This window comes from Hyperolius riggenbachi, chromosome 5, assembly GCF_040937935.1.
Source record: "Hyperolius riggenbachi isolate aHypRig1 chromosome 5, aHypRig1.pri, whole genome shotgun sequence".
Lineage (NCBI taxonomy): Eukaryota > Metazoa > Chordata > Amphibia > Anura > Hyperoliidae > Hyperolius > Hyperolius riggenbachi.
Window position 1 is genome coordinate 199,267,024 of NC_090650.1, and position 25,743 is coordinate 199,292,766.

At 43.0% G+C, this 25,743-nt stretch overlaps 1 protein-coding gene across 1 annotated transcript in view; it reads left to right on the forward strand.

Moving 5' to 3' along the window:
- The window catches only part of ITGA9 (integrin subunit alpha 9), a 565,489-nt gene that overhangs the window by 401,089 nt on the left and 138,657 nt on the right, over window positions 1-25,743 (forward strand). Inside the window, exons 19-22 of the mRNA XM_068236571.1 lie at window positions 4,338-4,424; window positions 10,496-10,575; window positions 13,759-13,848; window positions 23,646-23,754. Of these exons, the coding sequence (XP_068092672.1) occupies window positions 4,338-4,424; window positions 10,496-10,575; window positions 13,759-13,848; window positions 23,646-23,754 (366 nt within the window). The remainder of the gene's footprint in view (window positions 1-4,337; window positions 4,425-10,495; window positions 10,576-13,758; window positions 13,849-23,645; window positions 23,755-25,743) is intronic.

A 25,743-nucleotide genomic window follows, 5' to 3' on the forward strand; every position in this document is an offset into this window, starting at 1 on the left:
ATTATAGAAAAGTATGGGGAGCCACTGGGTTATAAAAGTGAAAATTACTTTATTAGCAAAATTATTGAACATATAATAGCCCTCACCCTTCCCATAAAAACCGGTATACTGAGTCCCTGTATTTAAGCCTCATCTACAGGCGTAGATGAGGCGGCGATCTGGCTGCTCGATTAGCCGCCGGATTGCCTCTTCCGTGTACCCGCCGCGTCCATGCTCGCCGCTCGTGCGTCGGATTCGATACCCGCTCGTCACCGCGCCGCGCATCTTCCACTCGATTCCCTGCCATTGTCCCCTTGCGGGGAACGAGCAGGGAATCGGCGGTGGGGAGATCCGTCCTGTCGGATCTTATCAATCGAGCCGCATCAGCGACTAGATTGATAAGGAACATCGCCGCTGCATCTACGCGTGTAGATGCGGCTTTAGACCATCCCCTGCTAGCTAATTGGAGTGCACTCCATTTAAAGGGAACCAGAGAAAAAGAAGCCTGGGTAAAAAATGCAAAAGCTTTTACACATACCTGGGGCTTCCTCCAGCCCCATAAGCCTGGATCGCTCCCACGCCGCCGTCCTCCGCTGCCTCTATCACCGCTACCGGGTCCCGTCACTTCCGGCGGACGCGGCCAATTGTACGCAAGAGCAAGGACTCCCTCCATATCCTTACGCATGCGCCTGCGTAGTATGGCTTGCGTACAATTGGCTGCGTCCGCTGGCAGTGACGCACTGCGCTTGTGTCGACTGGCCGAAAGTACGGGACCCGGTACCGGCGAATAGAGGCAGCGGAGGACCATGGCGTGGGAGCGATCCAGGCTTATGGGGCTGAAGGAACCCCCAGGTATGTATAAAAGCTTTTTTCAAATGTCTGGTTCTCTTTAAGTCCTTTGAATAGGTAATAGCAGCAAATTCTTCAGGGCCCTCTTTATATTTGGCCCTTAATGATTGAATAAATGGGACAGCCGCTTAGGAAGTATTATGCAATCTCCTTAAAAAGTTCATGTATGTTGCGCACTATTAGAGACTAAGGCCCATATGCAATTCACTTTTTCACCTTGGAGTTTTCTCCTTGGAGATAATTTTTCATCTTCACATTAAAATAACTTTCCAGCACTTTTCAACTAAAAAAGTACCAAAAAGTAAATGAAGTACTATCAAAATTATTTTGAGCGTTTTCTTGCTTTCTGATGGCTTAAAATGCATTTTATTGGTAAATTTAAAAATATCACCTAGGTGAAAACTCAGGAGAAAAAGTTAATATGGGCCTAAGCCTCTTAAACACCATCTCATTACGCGCACGATCAGTGCACACCCCGATTGTATAGCTTGTTAGCAATTCAGGCTACACTGGCAATCGCCGGAACTCACATGTCCCTGAGTGTTGAATTAGATTTGTAGACTACTTTTCCGGTGTGTACCGCCAGCTGTCCTTGCTCTTTTCCCTGCGTGCCGGATTCCACTTCGGGTTGTAGTGTAGTTGGTAGATGTCAGGCCGGGGGAGATGGCGGAGGCCGTCAGTGCTATTGGAGCAAGTACTTCTCAGGCGGCGTCATTTCACCCATTCCTGGTTTCTTCAGACGGTCAGCGGTACTTCCTTCCCCTTATATTGCGAAGGTTAAAAGATCAAAGCCTCATTAAAACAAGCGGGCTATCATAGAGATGCAGAAGTGCGACATCTAGTGGTTGTTCATAAGAAGACTTTTAGATTGAATATACTATTCAGACCATATGAAAACATAGATTTACATCTGTATCTCCAGTATGACTCTTTTCAGTAATTCTTTAACAAATTCACCTCTTCTAGGGTTGATATTTAATTTATATATCCCTTTAACTTTTAAATGTCTTGGATCCGAGTTATAATATTTTTCAAAATGCATTGCAACCGGGCTCATTCATTTTTCTCCAAAATGTTTATAACATGTTCCTGTATTCGTTTTTTCAGGAGTCTATATGTCTTCCCAATATATATTTTGTTGCAACTGCATCTCAGTTGATAAATTACTTTCTCCGTGGAACAAGTTATATAATCATTTATAAAGAATTTTTCCGACCCATCAAAGTTGCAGAATTTGTCCCCTTTTCCCACATAGGTACATATGTCACAGTTTCCACAATGATGCATTCCTTTTGTCAATTTCCTTTTACCTCTATTTTTGTGCTTGAACCCATATTCACTTGACACCAAGAGATCATTCAAGTTCACATTCCTTCTTGCAGCCATGCATTACTTTATTTTCACTGCTGTTCCTCTTTAACCACTTAATGACAAGCAGACTTATAAAAACTTCCTGCTAGAGCCTCTTAACGGCTCTAGAACATTTTTATAAGTCAAACAGTGCTGCTGCTGTGCGAGTGCACGTGCACGCTCCCGCACATGCATGTGCGTTCCCGCAAGAGTGCACGTGAAATCGTTGAAAAAAAATCCATAGAAAAAATACACCTTTATTTCCAAATTATATATTGTCACCATACTTTGTACTAGGGACATAATTAAAATCTTGTGATAACCAGGACAAATAGGCAGATACAATGTTTGGGTTTTATGTAGAGAAGCAGTGTTAATATTGAAACTATAGGGGATGAAATTGGAGAAATAGTGCATTTTTTCATTTTTTTCCTTGTTTTGCCATTTAAAATGCATAGAAAATAAAGTAATTACTGAAAACAAATAACCTCAAAAAGTCTAATTGGTGGTGAAAAAAAACAAGATGTAGATTGTGATTAGTAGTGATTAAGCTATTGGCAAATGAAAGGAATGAGCACTGAAAGGTGAAAATCTCTCTTGTCCATTAGGGTAAAAACCACTTTGGGGTGAAGTGGTTAAAAAACAACCCACAGCAAATGAATCAGCAAATAAATTCTCTAATGCGTCATATTAAGAATTTCAAATAATTACTTGGTACATTGCCATGGAAGATGATTTTACTGTGGGATGTTGCTTCCCACACAAAAAAGATGAATTCACTTTACTGATGTTCGTGAGACTTTCACTTTATACATGCATATGTAAAGCTTGTACGTGTTGGTAACGTGTGATTTCCTTTACTTGTTTCTGTGATGACAGCTTCACAGTGTATTGCTAGTTGCTTGCTTTAGGCTGGGAGCACACTTGTCTCTGCAGAGTTTCTCCCATGTGCACCTTTGCGTTTTTTCCCTGCGTTTTGCATTTTTGGAATAGCATTTATGCGGTTCCATAGGATAGCATTGTATGATAATCACATGGTATTACAAAATGGTACATTGCACATGGCATAGAGCTGTGATTTGCAATGTGGCCCATAGACTTTCATTGTTTTCTTTGTTTATTACAAAAGGTTCATGTAATTTTCCTCTTTATTTGTATTTTTCACTCAATCTTATATGTACAGTAGAACTATTTTTAAAGTGTTAGAAGCGTGGAAAAGCTTTCTTCTAATTTTGGAGTTGTCCCTCATTTCCTGTCAAGTAACTTGGTAACCGAAGACAACAAGTGGGATAAAGTTTCTCAATTGGTGACACAGACAGCAATCAAATATTTTTATTTTGATAACTAGAAATAGTCAATAAGATGGCAAGCAAATAAATTAAAGCTATGTAAATGTTATGTTAATGTTATGCAAATGTATGCAGCTCGGGATTGGACCAATTAACATAATCAGCTTGACTGGTTCATTTTATGTTGCTAAGATCTGCTTACCATAGTGTGTTTAGATGTAGAATCCCAATGTTTCAGCTATGAAAGTCACCTTGCAAACAGTGGTCTATAAAACAAAAGATCCAAAACAGTTTTATAACAATGACATATTGCCTGTTAGTGATTGTCACAAAATGTCTTCAGTAGCGATGGCAATAGTACTGACTTGCATGCAGATGTAGTGCAGGTTACATGCAGCTTGGGATTGGGTGCTGTCTGTAAAGCAGTATCTGGATGATAAGAAGGTCAGAGCGTTTAACCATCCACCTTAGTCACTGATCTTAGCTCCATGCCACTTTTTTCCAATGTCGAAATCCACATTGAAGTCTAATCATTTTCACACAGTGTATGCAATTGTTCAATGTCGTTTTCATTCTCCTTGCCTGGTTCGGACTATATTGTTAGGATGCAATGTAGCAAAACCGCAAAGACATCGGAGAGAAAGAATATTTTTTACAAAGCAGTGTACATGTATCAAAATATCCCAGTCTGCATGATTCCATATTCAATAGACTAACATTGTTTATAGTCATGCTAAGTTTAAAGCTACTGTACATCAATACACATTCAGTATCTCAAGCAGATTTAATTGCATTAAAATAGTAAGGCACACAATAGGAAATTTTGCTTTCTGTATGCAATAATACTTTTCCTATTTTTTTCATTTCTAGGAGGAGCAGGGCATTGCCTGTGAATTGCTGGATGAAGATTATCTTAAATGCAGTGTGAGCTTTCCATTTATGAGATCCAATACTAAGGTAAAATAAACAGATACAACACCCCTGAACTTATAAATGAAACATGAAGTGACCACCCCTGGGGCTTCTTGAAGTCCCCCACAATCTTCATGGCCACTATGTTTTGCCCCTCAGTTTGCCCTTCCTATGATGCCATTTATTGATCCATCCAAAATGACAAATGATAATCAATTGCTCTTGTTTTGTATTGTTCATTACAGTGTGATGTGCTGCTCTTCACCCCCCCCCCCTTCATTAGAACAGAACAGAATATTTAACTCCAGCCAAGCAATGCATCTGTAGGACTTGTTCCAAGAAGAGAGCTTTACTTTGTTCTACAAGTTGTCTATCTGAGTGTAGTTCTTTCCCCACCCTACACAATTTGAATCCTAGGTTTAGTGCTATGTTGTTAAGAAATACCCTACAAAACGTGATCACATGCATAATATGCAGGTATGCCCTAAATGTAAATAATATTTCTTATGGTATAATGTGTTATAGTCCATATTTAAAATAGTATGCCAGGATGACTTTGAAAATCTCAAAGAAAAAAAAAAATCACACTTGTTTTGTCTATTAACCAGGAATGGGATTTGCTGACACAGCTATACTTCACATAGCACATTTGTTTACTGCTCTGTGGATTATAAATAGGCTGAAGGACAGTAAAATAACTGAATGTAAAAAGCACTACAGTGTAACTATCACACACTCTTTGTTTTGGGTAGGTTCTTGTGAAGGATGATTTGACAGGCTGGGCACATTCCAACTCTATTCTATATTGCTTTGAAGTTTGTGTGTACATATGCAACCAATATTATGAGACCATATTAAATTCTCAAGAAAAATCAACTATAGTCCCATCTAGCTGATTAATTAGTAATGTGCTTTGTTCTGATTATTTTACTTCATAGTGCAAGACAACACGTGGCTGAAGCATGCTGTACACTGTTTAAACAGACTTGTGTGCAAATCATCAAACCATGTGGAAAATCATAACTTCTTTCATAGTTTGCCTAATATGTGGGAGGAGGATACAGCAGCTGTTGAATTAATTGCTTTGTCTAGTGTTGTGCACTCTACATTAGCTGCACTTAATGTCTTGAGTATCGTTTCATAGTGGCATTCAAGGAAAGTTCAGATTTAAACTATGCACAAGGATAGCCATACACAGATTCAAAAACTAACACTTACAGGAGCAGATGTGGATATTATGGGACTGGAATATTTGCTTCCCTATAAAAGATTGTGATCTTGTGTGCCTGGAAAACCCAGCTCTTAATGTTTAGAATGATGGTGACGCCTGAAGGTTACACCTAGTCTACATCTGTCCCTATTTTGGAAGAATAGTCCTTCTTTTGGAAGCAAATTGCTGTGTCCCTTATTTTTCTTCCAATATTCCTCTTTTTGGCCTGACATACTGATCAGTCTAAACAAATGAATTTGTCAACTAAAAAGTTGTTCCATGTTGCTAAATTTCTTATCCAGTCTCTAAATAATCGCCTTGCTTATGGTAATATAAAGGAATAATATTGAAGAAATAAAGGATCAGTGCATTTTAAAAGGAAGACTCGGGTACTAGAAGATTGTGGCTACATTCAGGAAAATTGAGTAGAGTAATAAATCCTCACAGTTTACTAATATTGAATTGAAAGCTTAGATAAGCAAATAACTATTTCTTACTGAGCCACTTCATTCCAGATACTCACAAATTCTACTAGTCCTTAGAGTGCATACACACTTCCAATTCTGATCGGCCAGTGGGTGGCCAATTTTACCACCTCCATGCAGTATGAAGGCCAACAGATTTTGAATACTATGAACATATTGTGTAGGGTAAACTCATACTACATGGAGGAGGTAAAATTGGGCAATCACTAGCCTTTCAAAATTAGATGTGTGTAAACACCCAAAAGGTGCCCACCAATGATATAATTATCAGCAAAAAATCTCCTTAGCGATCAGATAAATGTGATCGAAAATAAAATGTCATAATACATCAAATATTTCACCATCAATGAACCAATATGTACTTCCTATGCATCACAACCAAAAGCAGGTTGTCTCCCCCTCCATGGCTAAAAGGCGGGCCATTTTAACAAGAATTGTACACCATGTTTGTTTAGAAAATATTTTGGAAGTGCTGCAAGGTAAGGAACCCTCTGATTGGGAAAAGTATAGAGAGATGGTTGAAGCGGATGTACAACAAGACTTGTTGTAAAACCTTAACCTAAAAAGCAGAGCCAGAACCTTCTAAAAGCATTAAAAAAAAAAAAACCTCACTAAAAATGTTTTTCAAACTTGGTCTCCTTTCATCATCTCATACCTGTTATTTCTGGTTGCACTTGATGAACACATGTCTTTTTTCAACCAAATTAAGTATATAACTATGATCCAAATACAGAACTGACAAAATGAACTGATAAGATAAGCAATTGTATTTATCTCCCTACTCCTAAAAATAACTTTTTTAGAATCCTGCAAGGCACAAGAGAGGCAAGCTCCTGCTTGGGGCCTCATGTGAGAAGTACCTCGGTCACTCCTTGCACCTCCGCTTCGAAAAGTCTTGCTCCTTGCACCTCTGCTCACGGCTCTACTATGACAGTGTGTCACAGCCTGACGGTGCTGGGCTAGTTCAGTCTGCACGCTGCATGCAATCTGCTTCCCTCTAGTGATTTGGTGCAGCGTGTCTGTCCTCCAATCAGCTCGGTCTCTGCCCCTTCAAGTTAATATGCAGACGTCACCACCATATTTGAGGACAGCAGGGTGGCATATGTTCCTGGTGGTCTGAGTGGATATGCATTAAGGAGGACTAGGCAGGGCAGAGGCTAGTGTGCTCACAACTTGAACCACATGTTCGTGACTGATTGTATTGAGATTGTCTAGTGACAATCCTGGCAGCTCTGCTGATGTGGTGCTGCTAATGATGTGCCACATGGGGCTCAAAAAACCTTAGCAGCATTGCTGATTTTCTGCTTATCGCCTAAGAAAAAAATGTTTAATGTTGTATTGTCTCATATGCTGACAAACTCTTTCAGTGTCCCAGAAGCTAAAAATATTAAGCTTTTTTATCTATCCCAACCAATCAGAAGCTGTTCTAAGCAAGGAAACAGCTTTATGGCTGCCATTCCTTATCAGTGAGGGTTATGCAATACTCTATTCCAGACTTGAGAGGATCTGCCACTTGCATACTTACATTTTAACTCTTTCAGGCAGAAAAAAACAGAAAAAAACAATGACCACAGCTTAGTTATTTGTATGCTTAGCACTGCACATACACATAGACATATCTCATCATGTCACAATGAAATTATATAAATGTACGCTAGAAAATATTCCCCAAGCTGTAATTTGAGGCTGAAAGTATTTTGGATGCAGCAATCCAATTGTATCAGGTTTTTCAACTGATTTTTGCAAGTCACCTGTTGGAATCGGGGAATGTGTTGGTAGGATGGAAGATCTTATGACTCCGCTAACATTCAGAAGTGTTTTTTGTCCTTGTGTAAGAAAAAGCCCATTACTCCCATTTAATGATTTATTGTGGTAAAGACCAGAAGCAGTAATAAATCAGAATGCCTAATGGAATGAAAATAACTTTTTTTTGCTGTTAAAATAAAAGAGGAATGTAACAGCAAAGAGCATAACATGCATAACATGCTGATAATTACATGTAAAACATCCTGAGCATGTATGTGAGACTGCAGAGTCATTGAATTTCAGGAACGTAATTCGTCGCAGTGTTTTTCTGTGCAAGTATAAATGCTGTGTTGTGCAGATGAGGCAACATTACTACGATATAGCAGTAAAACCTTGTCTTTTACACCCCACATTTGACTCTTCAGCACATGAAGGAAAAAATTTGTATCAGTTAAAAAAGGGCGCCACATCCATGTAATATCGAGTATATCATGGAAATGTTTATGGTTATAATAAAGGACCTAATTTTAATTACACTTACACTATGCTGTATGCCTTTAATATAATAATGGCTATATACTGTATTTACAAGTATATTTTGGCCTTATTATTTGTTTCATTTTATTTGCAGCTACTAAAATCCACATAAAATACTGATTATTTTGATCAAGCCAAAAACCAGTTCTCTCTTTACCGGCTATATCTTTTTAATATTTCACCTACAAAAATCATTGTGAATACCATTTATATTTTTGTCACTAAACTATAATGGCTATATTTTTACAACTACATTTTAGCCTCATTATTTTTTTCATTTTATCTTTACCTATTACCGGTATATATTTTCATTATAGCTCCTTCAAAGATCATTGTGAATACCGTTTATAACTTTGTCATTAAATGTGGCTGCAACAATCACAGAGAATACTATTTATATCTTTCAAAAATTGTAGCTTAAACCATAGTAAGTTTAGTTGAAAAAAGGCAACCGTCCATCAAGTTCAACCAGGTAAAAAAAATAAATCCTGAGCCCGCACATATCCCACTTGATCCAGGGAAAGCAGAAAAACCTTACAAGGCCTGGGTCATTTAGCCTTAAGGAAAAAATCCTTCCAGACTCCAGGTGGCAGTCAGATAAATCCCTGGATAAACTCACTCGGGAATTACCTAGTAATTATAGCTGTGGATGCCCTTCAATGCATGGAAAGCATTCAAGCCCTCTTTAAAGGGAACCTAAACTGATGAATAAAAAAAAAAGAGTTTATCTTACTTGGGGCTTCTACCAACCCCCTGCAGACATCCTGTACCTGCGCCATCACAAAGCGATCCTCCGGTCCCCAGCAGGGACCCTCTGTCATTTGGATGTGTGGCCCTGGTCCGTGCGCCTCCTGATCGCACTCTGCGCATGCACAGTATGAAAAAATCTCTACTGCGCATGTGCAGAACGCTCCTGGCGATGGAAGCGCAATTGAGGATGTGCAGCCGCACATGTGCAGTGGCCATCGATTCGCCAGTCGGCCGCCTGGAAGAGGGTCGCTGTTGGGGGGACTGGAGGATCGCTTAGTGACGGCGTGGGCACAGGCGTTAAACTGTTTTTTATTCATGATCAGTTTAGGTTCCTTTTAAATGCAGATATATAATTTGCCATAACTACTTCCTGAGGTAAGATATTCCAGATTTTAACCATTCTCACTGTGAAAGACCCCTTTCTAAATAGATGGCAGCATTTTTTTTCCTCCCTACGAAGATCATGTCCCCTTGTCACTATCCATCTTAGTGTTGATAATTCTGCATAATTTTATCTCATCTGCAAAGATGGCTATATTACTCTGTATTTTATCTACTAAATCATTAATAAATAAATACAGCATTTTCAGGCTTAAAATTATGATTTTTTTTTGGTTTATTCTGACTGAGGCTGCTTTTATACTTGTGCGGTGATCACATAGCCTGGCAGCCCTCCACGGGATTTCCACACCGCACAAATCAGTACTTTACATGAACCTGCGGCAGAGAGCAACAACAGCATCATATACATAGGTCTGCCCCCGTCCAGTGACATACTCCCTGCTGGATAGGAAGTACTTCACTGGGATTTCCGTCGGTCTGCACATGCGCAGTGTACTTCGTCCTTTACACTTGAATGCTTCGCCATAGACCTGCATTACTGCATAATCCGTGCAGTAGGCATGGATCATGCGGGAATGAACTGTTGACTTTGCAACGGGATTGTGGTGATTTGAATACTTCCGTTGCACAGCATCGCATTGTAAGTATGAAACTCTCCATAGACTGTAATTGTTTGTCTTGCGGTAAAACGTTTACATAGTGTAAAAGGGATCTGAAATGTAGTTTTGAAAATAAAAGTCTAACGTTTGAGTTCTGTGATGTTTCATAGCATCCCCTTTATTGCAATTTCAAGGCTGCGGTTCAGTAATTACTATTATGAGTATGAGATGAAAAATGTGCCAAACTCACTTCTCATACCGTAGTAGTCTGCTGTCAAGCTGATATTTTGCAATGAGCATTATGAGGAACCATAAGTCATCAAAGTTACAAAACAGAGTTGATTTGGCTTAATAATAGTCACATACAAAATATATTTCTCCTTCATTTATAGATAATGTGAAATAACAAATGATTAACATGCGTTCTCTTTTCCCTGTTTACGACAGTATGATTTCAGTGTGATCTTTGATACCAGCCACCTGTCCGGAAGTGATGATATTCTTCAGTTCCTTGTAACTGCTCATAGGTATATAATCATCTACTGTGACTCCTATGTTCTGTCTGCCAACAGGGTTAAGAAGAGTTCAGAATTGCTGAACCTTTCTGATGCCTTCACCATATTGTTTGGTTACTGCTTTTAGCATTTCTTTAAGAAATACAACTATAATTTTCTTACCAAAAATAGTTATAAGAAACCAAATATTTATCCAGGATCAAGAAGAACTCTTCCAAGAGAGTCAGATAACAAAAATCTGTGATTAAAAGACTTTTAATCTGTGTAAGGTCCCAAATCTCTACCCACTACACTTCTTCTACCTCCATTATTATTATTATTATTATTATTATTATTATTATTTAGTATTTATATAGCGCCGACATATTGCGCAGCGCTGTACAGTGTATATATGCAGTGGTGTGAAAAACCATTTGCCCCCTTCCTGATTTCTTATTCTTTTGCATGTTTGTCACACTTAAATGTTTCTGCTCATCAAAAACCGTTAACTATTAGTCAAAGATAACATAATTGAACACAAAATGCAGTTTTAAATGATGTTTTTTATTATTTAATGAGAAAAAAAACTCAAAACCTACATGGCCCTGTGTGAAAAAGAAATTGCCCCCTGAACCTAATAACTGGTTGGGCCACCCTTAGCAGCAATAACTGCAATCAAGCGTTTGCGATAACTTGCAACAAGTCTTTTAAAGCGCTCTGGAGGAATTTTGGCCCACTCATCTTTGCAGAATTGTTGTAATTCAGCTTTATTTGAGGGTTTTCTAGCATGAACCGCCTTTTTAAGGTCATGCCACAACATCTCAATAGGATTCAGGTCAGGGCTTTGACTAGGCCACTCCAAAGTCTTCATTTAGTTTTTCTTCAGCCATTCACAGGTGAATTTGCTGGTGTGTTTTGGGTCATTGTCCTGCTGCAGCACCCAAGATCGCTTCAGCTTGAGTTGACGAACAGATGGCTGGACATTCTCCTTCAGGATTTTTTGGTAGACAGTAGAATTCATGGTTCCATCTATCACAGCAAGCCTTCCAGGTCCTAAAGCAGCAAAACAACCCCAGACCATCACACTACCACCACCATATTTTACTGTTGGTATGATGTTCTTTTGCTGAAATGCTGTGTTACTTCTACGCCAGATGTAATGGAACACGCGCCTTCCAAAAAGTTCAACTTTTGTCTCGTCGGTCCACAAGGTATTTTCCAAAAAGTCTTGGCAATCATTGAGATTTTTTTTTAGCAAAATTGAGACGAGTCTTAATGTTCTTTTTGCTTGAAAGTGGTTTGCGCCTTGGATATCTGCCATGCAGGCCGTTTTTGCCCAGTCTCTTTCTTATGGTGGAGTCGTGATCACTGACCTTAATTGAGGCAAGTGAGGCCTGCAGTTCTTTAGATGTTGTCCTGGGGTCTTTTGTGGCCTCTCGGATGAGTTTTCTCTGCACTCTTGGGGTAATTTTGGTCGGCCGGCCACTCCTGGGAAGGTTTATCACTGTTCCATGTGTTTGCCATTTGTGGATAATGGCTTTCACTGTGGTTTGCTGGAGTCCCAAAGCTTTAGAAATGGCTTTATAACCTTTACCAGACTGATAGATTTCAATTACAGTACTTTTGTTCTCATTTGTTCCTGAATTTCTTTGGATCTTGGCATGATGTCTAGCTTTTGAGGTGCTTTTGGTCTACTTCTCTGTGTCAGATAGCTCCTATTTAAGTGATTTCTTGATTGAAACAGGTGTGGCAGTAATCAGGAATGGGGGCGACTACAGAAATTGAACTCAGGTGTAATAAACCACCTTTAAGTTATTTTTTAACAAGGGGGGGCAATCACTTTTTCACACAGGGCCATGTAGATTTGGAGGTTTTTTTTCTTACTAAATAGTAAAAACCATCATTTAAAACTGCATTTTGTGTTCAATTAGGTTATCTTTGACTAATAGTTAACTGTTTTTGATGAGCAGAAACATTTAAGTGTGACAAACATGCAAAAGAATAAGAAATCAGGAAGGGGGCAAATAGTTTTTCACAACACTGTATATATATTGTCTTGTCACTAACTGTCCCTCAAAGGAGCTCACAGTCTAATCCCTACCATTGCCATATGTCTATATTATGTAGTGTAAGTACTGTAGTCTAGGGCCAATTTTAGGGGGAGCCAATTAACTTATCCATATGTTTTTGGAATGTGGGAGGAAACCGGAGTGCCCGGAGGAAACCCACGCAGACACGGAGAGAACATACAAACTCTTTGCAGATAGTGCCCTGGCTGGGATTCAAACCAGGGACCCAGCGCTGCAAGGCGAGAGCGCTAACCACTACGCCACCATGCTGCATTCCTGTTAGTCCCTCGTTCCTCCTCTTTGCTGAGCCCACATGAACATATATATATATATATATATATATATATATATATATATATATATATATATAAAGAGAGTTTCACTTACCTGGGGTTTCTTCCAGCCCCCTGCAGCCATCCTGTGCCCACGCCGTTTCGAAACGATCCTCCGTTCCCCTGCTGTGGCTCACTTTTCTTCATGCCCACTTCTAAATCAATGTCTGCTGCACCTTCCTGACCCTGGCCGCGCGCATCCTCATGCGAACATCAGTGGCCAGGAGCGTCCTGTGCAGACGGAGTACAAGAAAATCTCTACTGCGCCTGACCAGTACGCTCCTGCCGACCGGAGAGCGAAGAGGACATGTGTGACCAGGGCTGTGCATGCGCAGTGGACGGCGACTGCCAGAAGCGAAAAGTGAGCCACGGCGGGGGAACAAAGGCTCGTTTGGTAACCTCGTGGGCACAGGTCGGCTGCAGAAGGCTGGCTGAAGCCCCAGGTAAGTGAAACTCTCTTTTTTTAAAATATCTTCAGATCTGCTTTAAAACAAAAGAGGGAGGTAAGTTGGGGCTAATTATTGGAAATGTCCATTTAATGTCCACTTGTGACAAATGTGCTTTAAATGAATAGAACCAGGAGAATTCCATAGCTTTTATGTAAAATATATACCATATAACAGCAGTGAGATTTCTTATACAGATAAAGGATGTGTAGCGCAAAATAAAAGCAGAAGATAAATGGAGGCTTTAATATTCTTAATGTCTAAATGTGCAGCTGGCAGGAGACTACTTTTTATTTTCATTAAACTGGTGTACTTGATGTGGAAACCTAGCTTAATGACATTTAATAATTGCTTGTTCTGTTCCCCCAGTGGAAACATTGAGCGGGCAGAATCCCTGCATGACAACACCCTCATTCTGGCTGTGCCTCTAAAGCACGAAGTGGACTCATCAGTCACAGGGTAAGCGATCAGCCATCTTCCTATAGCCACAAAAAGGAAGAGTACAATCTTCATCCTAGTGGAAAATAACATTCTTTTCATGTTTATATATCAAACTTTCCGGTACAAGCTTTCATCTAGTCGTTGGTTCCCAGGCTGTAAAAACAGGATATATTGCTGTTATCTTTAGTTCTGTATACACGTCTCTTCTCTACATACATCATAGACATTAACAGCTCTTATCTTAATTAGCACTTTTGGCAATATTCACCTTTCATTTTTGCATTGTTAGAAGTTATCAGAGAAAGTATAATTTATAAGTGGAAAAAATAATGGACTTTCTTTGTTTTATGAGTTACGTTTTTTTTTAATTCAGTTTGCCAACATCAATCTCTCTTGCGCTTTCATGATCTTAGCTGTATTTTTTAAAGTCTTTTCTGTTGTCTGTCCCTCTATTGCACCCAATTTGCATTGTATTTGTGCTTTAATTACCTCTTAATTTGTGTGATCTAAGCTTGTATTCTTATTTGGAAATATGCAGTTCAAACTTATGATATTCATTTCTGTCTGACAGTTCGTATTTTTATGTACAGTATGAACTTGCATAAATAAATCTTTACAAATGGATGCAGAATTTCAGCAACGTTTGCTAGAATACCCTCACAGTGAAGAGAGACAATTAAAGTGCCCAGCTCTACACCATCTGACTTCCATTCCAGCCATGCTGACAACATTGATTTGATGCAACTTTAAATGCAAGGGAAGTCACCTTACTAATATCCATCATTAGATAATTTATTAATTTTCAGTAATAATTCTTCACATTAGTAAACTTTATAATGATCAGTGACAGGGAAGAGACTCCATTCATGAGCTTGCAGATTCTGATTTAATATGTTGTTCCAAAGAGTGAACAGAAAAATCATTGTGATCTAAGAAACCTGGCCTGGATTATGAGAACTTGCCTGCTATGAAGGAGCAAATCAGTGAAAATCTTATCTGGGGCATACAAGAGCATAGCAGGGGTTGTCAAAAGGCTAATGAGATGGTATCTTGATGATTGCAGTCGTGTTCACTCACTTGTAGTGAGAATTTTATGGAAAACATCTGGTACAGAAATCTCACTATTGTTGTTTGCAAACACGTGTGTGTCTATGGTTTGATATGGTCTCTTGTTGAAAGGTTTGCCACCTAAGGGCAGATAGTTGTTTAATGCATTCAAGGTTAGGTTTGCAGGATCATGTGGGGTTTCCAGTGTTCTAGATGGTTTTTCAGCCTTGGAGAATCTTAGTAAATAATGGCCCGTGATGTTGAAGTCCTTCTCCAGGAATTTTCCTTATCACAACTATTGCTAAATAACATTACAATTCTAAAGAAAAAAAAATGCCCATAAACAGAAGTGGCCATGTTGCCACCACTATTATGTGTCATACTCTAATGATAGGTTTCTCTTCAAAGGGATTCTTTGGCATCTTGGCAATGCCCCCTCCCATGTCTGTTTGAAAAAGGTTGTGAGCCACAGCTCAGCTACACCGACTATTCGAGAAGGCATTCCTCTTCAAGTAGACCCTAGGAAAAAACACCACACAGTAGTAGTTACACGCCTGGGCTGCCATTATTTGCATAGTGATAGTAAATATAGGGGTTTTTTTTAGACTTGTACCATGTGGTACTACTATTGTTTGTCATACAGAATCATAGTCATACAAGTCAATACCTTGCACAAATGAAAGACCAAACACCCCAAAATGGATGTATGTAGGTTGGAGTAATAGGCTAAGGGTTATAAATGTAAACCAGTGTTCCTGAATACATTCCTGGCTCACCACACATGTGGAGGTGGGTCAAGAGGGCACCTTAATGTGGAATCTAGAAGCCTCCTTTTTAAGGTGGACTTTCCCATGTCTGACTCCAAAGGCTACAAGTATGAGTATACCTTAGTACCAATTACCCATTCTCACAAATGTGTTAACGTAAAAGAAAGAAAGAAACAACAACAACAACAACAACAACAAAAAACACCTCATGCCTTCCATTGTAATCCATTTCTAATTCTATGTTCCAATCACCAACATCTAAGGCTTCTTCTTGTAGTTTTGATGGAAGCCTCCCTCCTTCCCATGACCTTTCACACAGCTGCATTACCTCTGCTATAGTAAATGAAGGGAGCCCCAGCAAGCAAATCTTTAAATGCCTCCCCATTGGGCCATTGATTTGGTTACACTAGTGGATCAATGGAAGCCTGAAGAACCTTTTATGTGTAAACACACCTATAGAAAACAAATACAAAAACTGATACAAAACTGACAGGACTGGACACGAAATGTACAGATTTATGTGTGAACCAAGCCACAGAAAACTCATACAAAACTGATGGCAACTGTCAAATACTGACAGGACAGGGCTGGACAATTTTTGTGTGTGAACCCAGCCTGAATCCCCCATCAGTGTATTGATATGACCAATAAACATCCTTAACAGGAAGGATTCTCACTGGTCAGGTCAGGGAACCAGTGGAATCCCAGTTAGGAAATTTACAGATCCTTTTGCTGGGGCCTCCGTCTGTCCATAGCTTGCTGCAATACTACACAGAAAGAGAGCCTGTCTAGATTTCATAAGACCACCCCAGGACCTACTCCCACATGCATGGGGCTAGTTACCCCATCTCATCCTGGGTGTCAAAGGTGAACTCCTTGACATCGGATAGCAGTGTTTTGCAAGGAGGGGAACATCTTTCTGCCCCCTTCTTACAGAGTACAATCCCAATGACTAACCATGTAGGGTGGTATTGTTCTGATGGCACCATGCTTGTGAGCTGCGCAACCTCAGAAGAAGTGCCGCAAGGAGCGAAACAGCTGTCAGACTCATCTTTCAGTGCCCAGCCAACCAACTGTCTAGTTTCATATAGTACATCTATTCATTATGTCTGTTCATTTTTTTCATGTTAATGGACCGGTGAATAAATAAAAATAAATAAAATCCACTTGATCACTACAGCAGTGATAAATCTGCATTTTCCTACCTCCATACATCTGCACTTCAGTTTCTGCATATCAGAGCACTCTATAGACCAGGGGTTGGGAACCTATGGCCCGCGAGCCATATATGGCTCTTTTCATGCCCGCATATGACTCTCTGGCTCGCTAAAAGACGTGTGTCAGAGCGGCCAGAGAGCCTGTGTTTACTTTTGAAATCTGCGCCGCCGCCCTCTCCTCCATGCCGGGTCTTTATATTTACGTGTGCCTCCTTCATCGGCACCGCCTCCCGCGCCAGAATTCCGCCTTTTCTGCCCGATGGATGCGCTGATGCTGGCGCTTCCTGTAAAATAGTGATGTCACACGTTACGTGTGACACGCAGCCAGCGGGAACAGAGGCAGCTTGGCGGGGGAGGAGCCGACCCGACGACGTGCGACCCAGAGGCAGCCGCACACCCATAGCTACACAGCCAGCCACGACTACTGCCTCCGGAGCGCACTAGTGCCAGCAGCAGCAGCGAGTGAGAGCCTGCCGGACTGCCGCTGTCGTGGTCACTTCAGGAGGTCACTCCAGGTCCAGGAGGGCACTCCAGTCCACTCATCTGGTCAGTTCATTTGTGGGGAAATCTGCCGCTAAGATTGCATTTGTGGGGAAATCTGCCAATGAGATTGCATTTGTGGGGAAATGTGCCAATGAGATTGCATTTGTGGGGAAATGTGCCGTTGAGATTGCATTTGTGGGGAAATCTGCCAATGAGATTGCATTTGTGAGGAAATCTTCTGCCGTTGAGATTGTATTTGTGGGGAAATCTGCCAATGAGATTGCATTTGTGGGGAAATGTGCCAATGAGATTGCATTTGTGAGGAAATTTTCTGCCGTTGAGATTGCATTTGTGGGGAATTCTGCCAATGAGATTGCATTTGTGAGGAAATCTGCCGTTGAGATTGCATTTGTGGGGAAATCTGCCAATGAGATTGCATTTGTGGGGAAATGTGCCGTTGAGATTGCATTTGTGGTGAAATGTGCCGTTGAGATTGCATTTGTGGGGAAATCTGCCAATGAGATTGCATTTGTGAGGAAATCTTCTGCCGTTGAGATTGCATTTGTGGGGAAATCTGGCAATGAGATTGCATTTGTGGGGAAATCTGCCAATGAGATTGCATTTGTGGGGAAATGTGCCAATGAGATTGCATTTGTGGGGAAATCTTCTGCCGTTGAGATTGCATTTGTGAGGAAATCTTCTGCCGTTGAGATTGCATTTGTGGGGAAATCTGCCAATGAGATTGCATTTGTGGGGAAATCTGCCGTTGAGATTGCATTTGTGGGGAAATATTGTATGGTTCTCACAGAATTTAATTTTGAAATATGTCGTGTTTATGGCTCTCTCGGCCAAAAAGGTTCCCTACCCCTGCTATAGACAGACTACCATTTTCAAGATCCACACACTATCCTTGGTTATTAGAGATGGCCCGAACCTCCGATTTTCGGTTCGCGAACCAGGTTCGCAAACTTCTGCAAAAGTTTGGTTCATGCGAACTTTCACGAACCGCAATAGACTTCAATGGGGAGGCGAACTTTGAAACACTTATAAACACTTATGCTGGCCAGAAAAGTGATGGAAAAGATGTTTCAAGGGGTCTAACACCTGGAGGGGGGCATGGCGGAGTGGGATAGACACCAAAAGTCCTGGGGAAAAATCTGGATTTGACGCAAAGCAGTGTTTTAAGTGCAGAAATCACATTGAATGCTAAATTGCAGGCCTAAAGTGCTTTGAAACATCTTGCATGTGTATATGTTACGGCCAAAGTAAGAAATTAATGTGAATATCGGACTTTGGCCGGCCAGAACGCATTGCGTCTTAACGTGGCCGGCCAAGTCCCGTAGTCCCGCTCACCGCCGACAGGAAGCCCCGCTGACCTCTCCTCCCCGCTGCAGCTACTCAGACCTCCGATCAGGGCGACCGTACCAGGGAGGCAGAGAGAAGCATAGCAGCTGCCAGCTCACGCGAGACCCGCAGGACTCGAACACTTCAATGCAGAAGCGACGTGACGTCATTAAACACTTCTGCATATGAAGTGTATGGGTTCGGGCAGGTAGCGTGCTCGCTGCTCTGCCTTTCTCCGCCTCTCTGGTTTCCCTGATCGGAGGTCTGAGTAGCACCTCCAGCAAAGCTCCCCCAGCCCAGAAAAGCACCCCCAATCTATGTAAGGCACCCAGCAAAGCCCACCCACAGCCATCCAAAGCCGACCCCCCCCCCCCATGCAAACTATTTCCAGCCATGAAAATAACCCAGCAAAGACCCCCCCCCCCCCCAGCCATGCACAGCCCCCAAGCAAAGCAACCACAGCCATGGACAGCCACCCCACAAAGCACCCACAGCCATGCACAGCCCCCCAGAAAAGCTCCCACAGCCATGGACAGTCCCCCAGCAAAGCACCGACAGCCATGCACAGCCCCCCAGCAAAACACCCACAGCCATGCAAAGCACCCAGCAAAGACCCCCCCCCCCAGCCGTGCACAGCCCCCCAGCAAAGCACCCACAGCCATGCAAAGTGCCCAGCAAAGCACCCCCAGCCAAGCCAAGCACCCAGAAAAGCCCCCCAGCCATGCATCCGCCCACATCTGTGACTAATCACCACTGTAATTTGATCTCTCCCCTGTGCCACAGCAGAGCAGCTAATTTAAAAGCACAGGATGTTAACAATATGTCTGCACCCAAGAAAGCAGGATGTAGACACAGTGCAGATTTATTGCAGGATTTGTATCAGCGGTAACTAAGAAATGCTTTTCTTTAAAAATATTATTATGCTGTATCTTTCAGAGCAGAGAGGAAATTCCGAGTGCCATTTATGGTGCTGGACAGGACCTGGGATGTTCTGGGATTTGTGCGTTTTGGACTTTGGCCGACTGACTTTGGCAGTTTCTAGAACTGGACGGCCAATGTCTGAAATTCCCAGCATTTTGGACTTTGGCCGACGTCAAATCGGCCAGTTCTAGAATCGGCCGGCCAATTCTAGAATTGGCTGATTTCTGGTTTTGGCCATAACATATACATCAATCAGGGAGTGTAATTAGAGTACTGCTTCACACTGACACACTCACTGTGTAACGCACCGCAAACACCTGTTTGTGTAGTGACGCCCGTGCTGGACTGGTGCGCACCATGGCGAGATTGCTCTTCCTCAGCGATATCATGTCTGATTGCCTTATCAGCTTTCAATGGTTTTTTCTCTACCATTGTTAAAGTACGGTGACCATACATCTCGCTTTACCCGGGACGCGTCCCGCCTTCGGGGGGCGCTGTCCCAGGCTGCATGAGGTCCCGGGAAACGTCCCGCTTTTAGCAGCGGGACGTCCCGGCCTCGGGACTCTGGCCACCGTACAATGAACTAGCCGCAGCGTCTACTAGACGCTGCGCTAGTTCATTCCCCGCAGCCCCGCTCCAGCCTGCAATGTTCTCCTCCGGCAGGCACAGGCAGAGCAGGGCTACGGGAAGATGGCGCCCGGAGGCGGAGCCCTGTATTGGAGACTATTTGTCTCCAGTACAGGGCTCCGCCTCCGGACACCATGTTGCCGTAGCCCTGCTCTGCCTGTGAGAGGCTGAGCGGGAGATTGAAGATCGTCCAGGCCAGGGGGAGCTGCACCTGAGGCACCAGAGGCCGGCTGCATGAGGGGACGTCTTCTGCCAGGTGAGTAAATGCTTTTTCTTGCAGGTGAAGTGTTTGGCCGCATTGCGTGTATTTTGTACTGACATGTTTGCCCGCAGTGCATTTATCTTGTACTGACATGTTTGGCCGCATTCCGTGTATTTTGTACTGACATGTTTGCCCGCAGTGCGTTTATCTTGTACTGACATGTTTGGCCGCATTGCGTGTATTTTGTACTGACATGTTTGCCCGCAGTGCGTTTATCTTGTACTGACATGTTTGGCCGCATTGCGTGTATTTTGTACTGACATGTTTGCCCGCAGTGCGTTTATCTTGTACTGACATGTTTGCCCCCCCCCCAATTCCCCCCGTCCCAGGTTGAGCCTACAAAAATCTGGTCACTCTAGTTAAAGCTTACATCTATTTTTTTTACATAAAATTTTCTGCTTGCTCTTCAGTACCTGTAACAAGAATCTGTTATGGAGGGCAAGTCTGCCATTGTGAGTGACCACGGGTAATGGCCAGGGAATCAGGGTTCGATTCCTGTCCAGAGTGGAAGCCTGAGAACCGGCTACCACCACCACACATCCAAGTAAGGACCCATTTGCTGTATAAGTAATGTACCTGCCCTGACCGTGCTTTGCAGACCAGGCATCTGTGGTCAGATGGACCCTTGACCCAGCGCTGTGTGCCAGAGATGACACCACTTGCCTTTATCAAGAATCTGTTATGGAGGGCAAGTCTGCCATTCATTCAACTGTGTGAAACTTTCGATGGCACTTTCTCAGTAGCATGGTGACCATGGGTAATGGCCGGGGAATCCTGGTTCGATTCTGGTCCAGAGTGGGAGCCTAAGAAACGGCTACCACCACCACACATCCAAGGAAGGCAGCAGGCACGCTGTGGGCAAAGGAGCAGGAACGGCTGCAACACATCCAAGGAAGGCAGCAGGCATGGCATGCACGTCCCGAGGTAGTGACCAAAAATAACAATATAGGAGGACTTTCTAGGCCCTGCTATATATGACACTGATCGACTTTACTACCTGTAATGAGAATCTGTTATGGAGGGCAAGTCTGCCATCCATTCAAGTGAAAGGTATGCACTGACTGCCAGGTATAATACAATGTGCAGTCACAGATGCAGTGAAAGGTATGCAGTGACTGCAAACAGCTGTTTGTGTAGTGACGGCTGTGCTGGACTGGTGCGCACCATAACGAGAGTGCAGGTGATGGCGGCTTTCCAGCCCATATGGTCGCCGGGCTGAGGTAGCTGAATGACAGAACAGTGATATTCCAGCTGATCAAATTTGGTCTGTTTACAATTAAGCAACGACCTTATTATCTTGCGTGTGCCCCCCTTCCCCCCCGAGACACTCATATAGCTGGCGGTCATTGCTTCATTGTGATACGCAAGCCCCTTCACTGCGGCAAGGTAATGATCACGAAGGGGAATTAACACATGTACATGCCTTTTATTTTGTTGTTGCAGCTGCACTGCAGCCAGAAAAATTAGGCAGGCATGTACACGCACCAGAAAAATGATTATAGCGGCCACTGCTAGCAGCGGCCTTAAAAATTCAGGAATGCACCTGGAGCCCTGGACCCTGTTGGTGGTGGCGGAGAAGGCAGTCAAGCGGCCTGCGGGCAGAGGTGCTGTGTGGGGAGCGACTTAGTCTTGTGGCAGGCAGTCACATGGCGTGCAGGCAGAGATGCTGTGTGTGGGGATTGACTTAGTCTTGGGGCGGGCAGTAGCCCTCCGGGATCCGTGCCTCATTAATTTTGATAAAGGTGAGGTACTGAAAACTTTTGTGACTTAGGTGACTTCTCTTCTCAGTGACAATGCCTCCAGCTGCGCTGAAGGTCCTTTCTGATAGGATGCTTGAGGCAGGGCAAGACAGAAGTTGGATGGCCAATTGGGACAGCTCTGGCCACAGGTCAAGCCAGCTCACCCAGTAGTCCAAGGGTTCATCGCTGCTCACAGTGTCTACATCCACACTTAAGGCCAGGTAGTCAGCTACCTGCCGGTCCAGGTGTTGGAGGAGGGTGGATTCGGAAGTGCTAAGGCGAGGCGTTGGACTAAAGAATGTCCGCATGTCTGACATCACCATGAGATCACTGGAGCGTCCTGTCCTTGCCTGCGTGGACATCGGAGGAGGATTACTGGCAGTGGTACCTTTATTGCGTTGTGCTGTGACATCACTCTTAAACACATTGTAAACCATAGTTGCCAACTTGTTCTGCATATGCTGCAACCTTTCTGCCTTCAGGTGGGTTGGTAACATGTCCTCCACTTTGTGCCTATACCGAGGGTCTACTAGCGTGAAAAATGCCATCTGCACAAAGTTTGATCCAAACGTACTATCCATCTCCTCTTGCTCTTCCTCGGTGACGTCAGGTAAGCCCTCATCCTCCCCCCAGCCACGAACAATACCACGAAAACGTTGAGCAGCACAAGCGCCCTGCGACGCCTGCTGCAGTTGTTCTTCTGCCGCCGCCTCCTCCTCCGCCTCCTCCTGATGGGTATTACAATGTGCACCTGTCACACACAGACAGGTATCGGACAGGCACAGTGACACTGTGTGCGCTCACGTAGGTGGGTGGATGGGTGCACTGAAGTGAACAACAGATAGTAGGTATATGCAGTGATGAGTATTACAATGTGCAACTGTCACACACAGACAGGTACCGGACAGGCACAGTGACACTGCGTGGGTGCACAGTGAACAACAGGTAGCAGGTAGGTATAGGTGTAGCCTGATTGGTTACAATGTGCCTGCTGACTGTGATGTAGAGGGTCAAAGTTGACCCTGATGATGCTCTATGGGGGTGAACCGAACTTCCGGAAAAGTTTGCGGTTCTCCGCAATCGCGAACCCCGTAAGTTTAAGTGAATAACTATCGGTTATTTGTAATGCCAGCCATGTCTCCTTTTTTTTTAATTTGTAACATAAATTGATGGTTGTGATCAGCATCCAGGGATCAGCTGATTGGTACTTTTCTCAATATGGCAATTAGCAAAGAAGTACTGTTATTTCTGCAGAAATAGCATGTTTATGGCAATCTGCTTATTATCACTTATTACCTTTATGAATATTTTCCTGTTAATTCAGGAACAAGCAGGGAAGCATTTGCTATATTTCGCTGTATAAACTAAAAACTTAATAAAATTAAGTTATTTTTCATTATGTTTACAGGACAGTGTCTCCTTCCTCATTTGTTTATGGTGATACAGTTGACTCCTCCAACTTCATTCAGCTTCAAGATTTGGAATGTGACTTTCAACCTCTCAACTTCACTTTTAAGGTCTGATTATTTTTGAGGCTCACAAAACTACTTAAAGTGCTAGTTCATGCATTTGTGTTTTGTAATTGCATCATAGAAATGAGTTAATTAATTAATATTACCGGTATATTGCAAAAATATTAGATTTTTACAACATAAAAATGTGAAGTTTGGCTGTTTTTCTCAATCTTGAAAGCAGATTTGACCTAAACTCAACCACAATTATGGATTAGTTCTTTTTATTATGCAGTGTACATAATGCAGACAAGCAGTTTTTTCTCCATCCTCACTCCCACCTTCCCTCATAGACCGGTGACAAATGTGATTCCTACTGAATCCTCCATGACAGACTTCTAATGGAGTGGCTTTTAGTCACTAGGCAGCCATGGCTTTGGATCACAGTTAGCACCACCTCCTGATGTCACACACATCATTGGTGGAGACACATGAGCAGGGCAGCCATCAGGGGGGGGACAACTGACACTGCAGTGAGAGGCCCAGGGATTCTGGGGGCCCTGGGCCCCCCAAAGCGCTGGAAGGGCCGTATGTGCTGTCTGCGGGCCTGTGGCTCACTAACCAGCACACCACGTTCCAGCACTCCACCTATACCTAGCTACCTATACTAGGGCACCACTTATACCTGGCTACCTATACTGGGGCACCACCTATACTTGGCTACTTATACTGGGGCGCCTATAGCTTGCTACCTATACTGGGAGCACCTGCACCTGGCTAACCTATACTGTTGCACCACCCATACCAGGCTACCTATGCTGGGTGCAACTATACCAGGCCACCTATACCGGGGAAACACCTATAGTTGAATATCTATACAGGAGGCACCTGTATCTTGCGGGCCTATAATGGGGCACCAGCTCTACCATGCTACCTATACTGGGGGCATCTACACCAGGCTACCTATACTGGGGCACCACGTATAGCTGGCTACTTATACTGGGGGAACCTATATCTGGCTACCTATACTGGGGGACCTATACCTGCATACCTATACTGGGGGCACCTATTCCTGGCTAGGGCAGGGGGATGAGCTGGGACAGAAGGGGACAAGAGGTAACATAGGAGGACAAAAGAGGCACAGAGAGAAAAGAGATGAGACTGTAACATGAGGTCACACAGAGGGACACAAAAGAGGCACAAACTGAGGGGAGACAGAGGGGGACAAAAGAGGCACAGGAAGAAAAGGGGGGGGCAAAAGAGAACAGATAAAGGAGAAGAACGGACCTACAAGTCCCTATCTCATTTGTTAACCGGGGACTACCTGTATTTTGCTAGTATTTGGCTCCACCCTCAACATGCCATGGTCACACCCACTTTTTGCTGCATCACGCTGTGCATGCAGCTTTCTTCAGTGTCGGATGCATGCACATTTTTCGCCGCAGGATGTGGGGTGGCTAGTGGGGTGGCACAGCAACCAGTGGGAGGGCCCAGGGAGGGGGGCCCAGGCCTGATGATGTGTGAGGGGCCCAAAAATTTCTGATGGCGGCCCTGCACATGAGCTAGAAAACTAAGGAATCTGTAAGGGAGGGAGGCAGTCTGAGGAAGCAGCAGGCTGTTAGTGGTGCAGACATGGCCACCACAGGTTGTAGTCTAAGGGCTAGTTCACAGTGCTCAGCTGCGATGTATAATAATTCTGCATGTCAACTCACTGCCCATACAATTCTATCGGGATGTTCACAGTACTGCATTGTTACTGATCACTTTATTCTAACTCGCTGCATGCAGACTTTGTATTACAGTCTATATCTGGTCTTCATTGCAGTTCACACACATTTTACCGCTTGCATTATGCAACTGATCACTGTGAATCTAGCCTAAGCTTTAGATTTTTAACTTCCAAAAATGATTTTGTCTTAAGTTTTTTTTTTAATACATTTTTTTTCTTATTTCTAACTGCACTTTTTTGACGTGCAGTAACATAAATTGTGCCTGAGCAAGGACTTGAAACATTTAGGGTTTTACTTATTAATTTTGCTTTATACACTTTGGCCT